The 8,149-nt window shown below is 40.4% G+C and overlaps 1 protein-coding gene across 1 annotated transcript; it reads right to left on the bottom strand.

Annotated features, from left to right (window-relative positions):
* Positions 1-6,905: 6,905 nt before the first annotated feature.
* On the bottom strand, positions 6,906-7,763 carry LOC148720229 (uncharacterized). Its single transcript, XM_088737591.1, has one exon. It carries the CDS (start codon positions 7,761-7,763, stop codon positions 6,906-6,908), a length of 858 nt encoding a protein of 285 aa, XP_088593717.1.
* Between the last annotated feature and the right edge of the window lie 386 nt (positions 7,764-8,149).

Below are 8,149 nucleotides of genomic sequence, written 5' to 3'. Positions count from 1 at the left end.
CTCGATAAGTTTGTTTTTCGAGCTAATTTGGTTATATGAACTAGGTTGAAATTGTAAATTGGCCACCGTAAAGAGTTAAAAAGCTGACGTTTCGAGCGTTAGCCCTTCTTCAGAGCGAATGGAGGAATTGTGGGTCGTGTGTGGGTTTCAATGCAGCAAGTGGAGCTACGTTATTGGTGGGAACATGGTGACGAGAAAAACAGGAATAAATTAGTAGAATGAAAAGTGTTCGTTGATAACTATGTGATCAAGAGTGCCGGTTTGAAAGTTAAACTTTTGTTCAAAAATTTTTTGGCTTTCCGAGTTACCTAAATGTAAGGAAAGGCCGCAGATTGCCCCATGCTGCTTAGAATGATTAGGTAAATTAAAGTGTCTAGCAACTGGTTTTGATGCGTCCTTGTCATTTCCTCTCTACGTCGCGAAGGTGTTCTCAGAATCGGTCACCTAGTTGTCTTCCTATTTCGCTGATGTATATCTTTTTGCAATAAGTGCGATTGATCAGATAATTTTTGAACGTAGCGACTTTTGAAGGGTAGGGCGTGCGACGATGACTAGTTTTTAATTCATGTCTACTTTTTCACTTTTAGAGTATGTATTCATACTATTCTGAAATTACACAGGGCGCCTTATAGTACTAACTACAAGCTAATTGGCCCCATTCTGACGAAGCTGGAAACTCTTTACGGAAGTCAATTTACAATGACGATTAAGTTGATGAACCAAATTATATTTTATCGGTAAAGTACTCTCTCTTCAAAGAAAAAAGATATTCTTTGAGGTTTCAAGATGCGCCTGTCAAACCCACTAAGATGTTCCTGCAATAAAACCCTGTTTTAAAAAAATCGCGCGCAATCCTGAAATGATTGTGAGATGCTTATCGTCTTGTGCTATCTTCCGTATTGTTATGGCAAGAACTGAAAACATGTGTTAGTGGCCCTAAGCCAGAAATCACAAAAGGAGAGAACTCAACTGTGCATTGAGTGCGAATGTCGAAATACTAAAATAATCAAAAAAAAAAAAAAAACAATAAGTAGCAACGGGAAACGTCGGGTCAAAATTGAAATTCTACTGTTACACTCGCTCACTCACTTACTCACTCACTGACTAACTCACTCATCTCGACAACATATATGGCTTTACCCGCCCCCCTCCCCCCCCCCCCCATAGGAGGCTGAAGCCACAAAGATCGCGATTTGTTTTAACTTTGCGTTTTCCAACATAGTTTATTCTCTTCTTTCTTGGGGATCGAGAGTGTGTAAAATTTTATCCAGACCTATTCAAATTATCATGACAGCTAAATGGTTAAAAAAAAAAATACAATTTGAAAGCCTCCAAGGCAGGTCATCTGACTTCTGGGAAAGAGTGTCATTTAGCTCTACGACCGACGAGTTGTTCTGATGTTATGAAATAGATTGTTGTTCATCGTGGTAGCTGGATGATAATATAAATTTGTTCTGTTGTCTCACGACAAAGTCACCAGATGTAGAACGCAACGTTTTGACTGCTTATTGCAGGTCTTCTTGAGGCGATGGGGTCGACTGGTCGCGGCACAGCATTATGTATCGTGGTGGTCTGTTGTGATTGGTGCATTTCGATCGGGCTATTGTTTCCATGTACCATGGTTCCCCTAGTCGACCCCATCGCCTGAAGGAGACTTGCAGTAAGCAGTCGAAACGTCGCGTTCTACATCCAGTGACTTTGTCGTGAGACAACAGAACAAATTTATATCATCAGTTGTACTAATGTTTGAAAAACTCATTTTCGCCTTCGTCTCCTGATTTCGGCTTCGTACCCTTCATTAAGTGGTAAGCGCGTTGTAAAAACTGTCAAAACTGAGATCTAGAAATGTTTTAGAATGAAATACTGCTAAAAGCAAGTTTTTCGAGGTTTTCGCAGAGCGCGTTTGTTATCACTTTCAGTTGTTCCTTTTGTCTTTTGCCTCTCACATGACATCTAACGAAGGTGTGATTTTTTTTCATTGCTTTAAGATAATGTGAACAGAGTTATGAACCGAATATTATTAATCGGTGCTCAAAGCGTGCTTTTATAAAGTTTGTCTAGTTTTTCAAAGCGCCTCAAAGTTACATTGTCACGATGGGATTTCAATTGGGTTGTCTGCTAGGAGGCGATTTATAGCGCGAAAGCAAATTATGGGAGGCGACTGCCCAGCGTTTTATGCGCAGTAAAAAAAATAAGACAATTTTCGTGGCGCGAAATTTGATTGCCCTTCAATGATCCTGGATTCCATTGAGTTTTGGTTTACTTCGCTCTTTGATTGGTTTCTAAACACCATCTCAACCAATCAAATGGAAAACTGAAACCAGTCCCAACGCGGTCACTCGCGTTTTCCCGCGCTTCAAGAAGGTTGCCTGTTTTTACTTATCATTGGTTGATGACAATGATAACCTTTGTCTCAATAGGTCGTGGTGATTACTTTCTGATTACAACTGAAAACTTCTCCATCACCTGTTAGCTGGAGAATTAATCATAGGAAGTAGCGTGTGAATCTGTTATGAGAGTACCAGAGGAAAAGAACGGGGAGCTTGTATTGAGTCACACAGACAAAGTTAACTTGATAATTTTTTTTTCTTTTTAATTTTTATACAAAAAAGCTCCCTGGAATTCACTAAGTGGAGGCAATGTCCAAATAGGGCTCACCACCATGGGGTACTTGCGACCAGCAGAATACCTGGACCGCAGATTGTCTTTGCAAACGGTAGTTAATGACAAAATATAAATATAAAAAGCAAAGCCTCTGAATACATTGGTGTTTGTTATTGATGAGTAATTTCGGCTGTGGCTATGAGACCAAAGCATTGTTGTCCTTTATCATTTGGAAACTCAAGAAAACCTTACCAAACAGAACTTTTTATTTTCTCAAGGCTAAAGGCCTGAAAAATCATATCGCTCCAAGTACTTTTTCTGAGGAAAAGTTTCATGATCTACTTAGGCGACCCCCATGCTGTACAATAAAAAGTTCTATAATAGTTTCATCTGGACGATATTTCATTTCACGTAGGTATCTATGTTTCGATTACTCCAGCATTTACACGTTTGTACTTGGCAAGAGCATTCCACCTACATCTTCACCCCCTATACGGTCATCGTTCTTCGCCTCCTTGTTTATTAGCATTTTACACCACTGTATCACACGTTACCATCTTATGCATAGTTGTGGTATAGAATACTAACCCTCGCCGTTGTGGTTAATCAAAAGATTGTTAGTTTTTGTACAGTTTTTCTCTGACTGATTTGATCAGTATGCGAATCTGTGAAAGTAAGAACATTTCAAAATTTGATTGATGCCATATATTTTTGATTAAGGGAGATTTAATTGTTTTTTTTTTTTGTTTGTTTGTTTTTAGTTAGCTGAGTAGTTTTAGTCAGCGGTCGCCAGTGGGGTTGATTAAAAGATTGTGCGATGTATTGTTTTTTTCTGACTGATTTAATTAGTATGCGAATCAGAGAAAGTTAAAACGGTTCAAAATTGTATTGATGCCACATAGGTTTGATCACGGGAGCTTTGATTTGTTTGTTTTCTTTTCGCTTTTACTTTGCTGACTATTTTGAATTAGTGGTCCACGATGTATAATACTGGGTTACCAGTAATTATGTCACCCTTATGACGTCATTCCTTTGAAGGGTCATTTTGTTTCTACTCTTTTTGTCAAATAACGACACTCGTATGCATTGTAAAGATGGGATCAAGCACGTGACGAAGGAGACTTGGAACCACCGTAGATCGTTGCTAAGCTACCGACGTTCCTAATGTTTACAAAGTCACTCACATGTGGCGCGACATAAAGAGGCTACTGGAAACGAATCTTAGCCAAAAGCAATTGAAGAGCACTATTATATCTATAATGCGTTTAAAATTTATGTATTAAATTTCAATGCTGTTCAATACAAGGCCCAGAAGAAAAACTTCATTTCTACCCTGCACAAAAACACTCCCTTACCACAACAAAACAACGACACAACTTTGTGGATTGTAACTGATGGACAGCAGACAAATGAATGAATAGTAAAAAAGGCTCTTATTTTGAGATAATACGCGCGCCGCCGTGTGAAATTAGTGCACAATGTATTGTATTATAGGAAAATCCAACTGTTTTTTTCTTGCAGTTATTCACCAAGACTTGATATTTTGTGAATGTTCTACTTTTCAAGAGAAAAGCGAAAAACGAGATAAACCTACCGATAATTGTTTTTTTGTCAAAGCGGATGAATAAAGAGATATTTAGGGTCAATCTTTAAGCATTATTTAAATGACGTTAAATTATATTCCATTAGTTCATGCTGTAGGGTCAATTGAAAACCAATTTTCTCGGCTTTATGAGTTACTAGCAATTAGAACATAGCTAGCAGAGTCGCACAATCCAATTCATTATACGTAAGCGTGCTCAAAATCCCGATAGTGCACGCTCATAGCGTGAGGAAATCGCTTCGCCAGAAATTTTTTTCTTCGCGCGAGCGGCCATTGTTAGCGTGGGGAAAAATAATACATTTTGCGACAATAATGTTCACGAACAGAGACTCGGCCCACCAGTCCCAAAACGAAGACAATTTTCCGACCTTTTCCCTTGGGTTAGAGTTCTTAAATGTGGCGTAGAAAAAGAAAAACAACGGAAAAGGAGACTCTGCATCAGCGCCGTCACGATTCGCTTCACTGTTCGAGGGTGAAATGCAACAAATTTTGACAGAATGACACTCTGGTAAAACCAAACAAATGACAAACTGGTCTGTTTCAACCTTCAAAGGTAAGCTTAAATTTTTCCGTTTTAAAATTGTTAAATATATATTTACAGTTGTTCTCGGGAATAGTAAAACTCACGGAAAAATTGTTTGCAAAAGGATTATCACATTTAATTACATCAAATTACCGATGTAGCAATAACAGTCTTTCTGTCTGGTTTTCCTTCACCAAAATAACTTTTAAATGGTTTCTTTTTAAACTCAAAGAAAACTTGTTTTTATTCTAGCTTAGTGTAACGAGAAACAAATACAAACTTCAATGGAAAACATGACGGTAGGACAACTGGACACAAACCTGCGCAGGTTCTATGCCGAAGCGAAGAACAAGTCCGGGGAATGCTACAGCAAATCCTCTGTCCTTGGTTTCTGGCAATCTTTTTAGAGATACCTGAATGCACCACCCCTAAGCAGAGGGCTTAAACTGAGTTCAGATCCTCGATTTCAACGATCAAATGAAATGTTAAACGCTCAGATAGTCCGTTTGAAGCGCCAAAGCAAGGAAAATGTCACCCACAAGCCAGCCATAGAGAGCGAAGACTTGATGAAGTTGAGAGCCTCGCCAGCCATTGCACTGAGTAATCCATTCGCCCTCCTCCGCAATGTATGGTTTCACGTTATTTTATTCTTTTGACGGAGAGGAAGAGAAGGTCAGAGGCAGCTGAAGAAAACGAGCTTCAAGTTTGAAGCTGATGCGTCGGGAAGAAGATTTGTCACAATGTCGCATGATGAAGCGACAAAAAACATCCCGGAGGAGTGACTGATGTATCGAGCAACGAGAAATTGGCAAGAATGTATGAAACACCTGAAGAGAACCACGGATACAAAGCTTTGAAGTTTTACATGGCCAAACTCAATCCTCGGTGCAATGCTTTCTATCAGTATCCGAGAAAGAATTCTAAGTGTAATTATGACGATAAAGTTTGGTTCGACGCCCGACCAATTGGTGGCGACAAACTCGACGGGATGACGAAAAGCATCAGTGAGAAAGCAAAAGTCTCCATAATGTACACCAACTACAACGTCAGAGCCACCGCAATCACCTTATGGTCGAATACTCGTGTAGAGAACCGCCACATAATGGCAATCTGGTCACCGAGGCGAACAGAGTCTTTTACATTACAACGCGCAGCCCTCGACATCACAACTCCGCACCTGCAGCGAAGTCCTTTCGAAAAGCTCGACCTCAGACAGATCCGAATCTCTTGCCACTCTTACCGCCATAAACATACAGAAAGAAGTGCAGGAAAACGGCCTCGTTGTGTCCACTGCAACTGAGAAAACCACAAGCGGCTTCGGATCTTTCTTTAAAGTGCACCTAAACCCAAAATTTTTTTTTTGCTTAACGAAATAAACTTATTTTTTTGGAGTATTTCTGTGCAAAAATTTTTTTAATTTGCTCCAATCTTTAATTTTCTTGTTTGGGAAGGTTGTCGTCGATATTGTCTGAAATATGGCGACTAGGTGTGTTGTATGAGGAATGCATGAAGCGCGATACTCTCTTGCAAATTTCGCACGTTGCTACCTCCTTCTACAACACACTTAGTCGGCATATTTTCAGACAATATCGACTACAACCTTCCCAAACAAGTGAAAATGTGTGAAATGCAGACTTTCGTGTTCTCGATTTGACGTCACATTACCCGCTAGAGCCATTCCTCTTTAAACTCGGTCGTGGGGCAAGATGGCGGCCGATTTTGCGTATTTTGACCGGGCGCAGAAAATTGAAGATTTGAGCAAATAAAAAAATTTTTGCAAAGAAATACTCCAAAAACTACGCTTATTTCGTTAAGCGAGAAAAAATTTGGGTTTAGGTGCACTTTAACAACTGCACCGTTCAAAATATCCACATCACTCTTGGATCAAATTTTAGCCACACTTGTTGACCTTTACTGTTATTGTCACCTAAAGTGATCATACCACTGACCAAACACTCTTTGATGTTTGAGAACTGTATTTTGATTCCAAACGAATCTTTACATTAAACAAAAATGGCGACAAAAACCAAAACCAAAGCCAAATAACAACAACACGAGGTCTCGAATTACGTCATTATCACATGATGTCAATCATAGGTACGTAAAGCGTACAAATTGAACTAAAACAATGTAGTTATAGTCGCGACATTCTCCCGCCAGTGTTCACGTAATCCTTTACGGTGGACACTCCTCCAACAACGCTAACTTCGCGACAGGCTCCTTATACAGACCATACTTTGTCTTCACTTCACAAACACGGACCTTGTCATCCTTCCCAGGAAAGATCTTTGTGACGCGAGCAAGGGGCCAATCTCCTCTTTGGGTTTTCTCGTCCACGACCAAGACCAAATCACCAATATCGAGGTTGTACGATGGCAAACTCCACCTTTTCCTTTCAGTTAGGGTAGGCAAATACTCTTTCAACCATCGGCGCCAAACCTGATCAACCATAACTTGTACTTGTCTCCAACGTTTCTTGCTTGATGTTTCCTTGTCAGAAAATACACCACAGGGCAGCACTGGATTAGCACGAGAAATAAGGAAATGATTCGGAGTAATTGCTTCAAATCCACTGTCACTGCTCACTTCAGTAAGAAGTCTACTGCTTACCAGAGGTTCTGTTTCCGCAAACGCAGTTTCCAAAACTTCATCTGTAACTACTTGACCATGAAGCACCACTTTGAGGGCTTTTTTACAGGACTGAACGAAGCGTTCCCAAATCCCACCAAAGTGGGGGGAAGCAGGAGGATTAAAGTGCCTCTGAATATCCTTCTGAGACAGGCAATCTGAGATCTGAGACTGGTTCCACTCTTCTAGACTTCGCTTGAGCTCTCGATCGGCTCCGACAAAGTTAGTACCATTGTCAGAATAAATGTCTGATGGTGGCCCACGTCTTGCAATAAGTCTTTTCAGCGCGTTGATAAATGAGTCAGTCTCCAACGACTTAGCCACCTCAAGGTGGACAGCTCTGGTAACTAAACAGGTAAAGAGACATCCATAGCGTTTTTCTTGCTTACGCGAGTACTTGACCATGATTGGCCCAAAATAATCTACACCAATCTTAGAAAAGGGTGCAGCCACTTGCAACCGATCTTTCGAGAGACTTGCCATCAGAGGAGGTTGTGGCCTGGTTCTTCTTCTCTTGCATAATGAGCAGTTGTTAAGGACCTTTCTCACAGTAGACCTAGAATGTGGTATCCACTAAAACAATCTGAGCTCATTCCGAACGTGCTCTGTGCCTTCATGGTTAAGCTTATTGTGGCAATCCATGATCACAAGACGACACAGCTGATGATATTGAAGAATAATTATTGGGTGTTTGACATCATAACACACTGCTGCACGGTCGATCCTCTCGCCAACTCGGAGGATGTCACTTTCATCTAAGAAAGGGGTCAACGTCCTCAAGCGACCTTTCA

This window comes from Stylophora pistillata, chromosome 11, assembly GCF_964205215.1.
Source record: "Stylophora pistillata chromosome 11, jaStyPist1.2, whole genome shotgun sequence".
Lineage (NCBI taxonomy): Eukaryota > Metazoa > Cnidaria > Anthozoa > Scleractinia > Pocilloporidae > Stylophora > Stylophora pistillata.
This window is presented reverse-complemented; position numbering and strand designations above follow the sequence as displayed.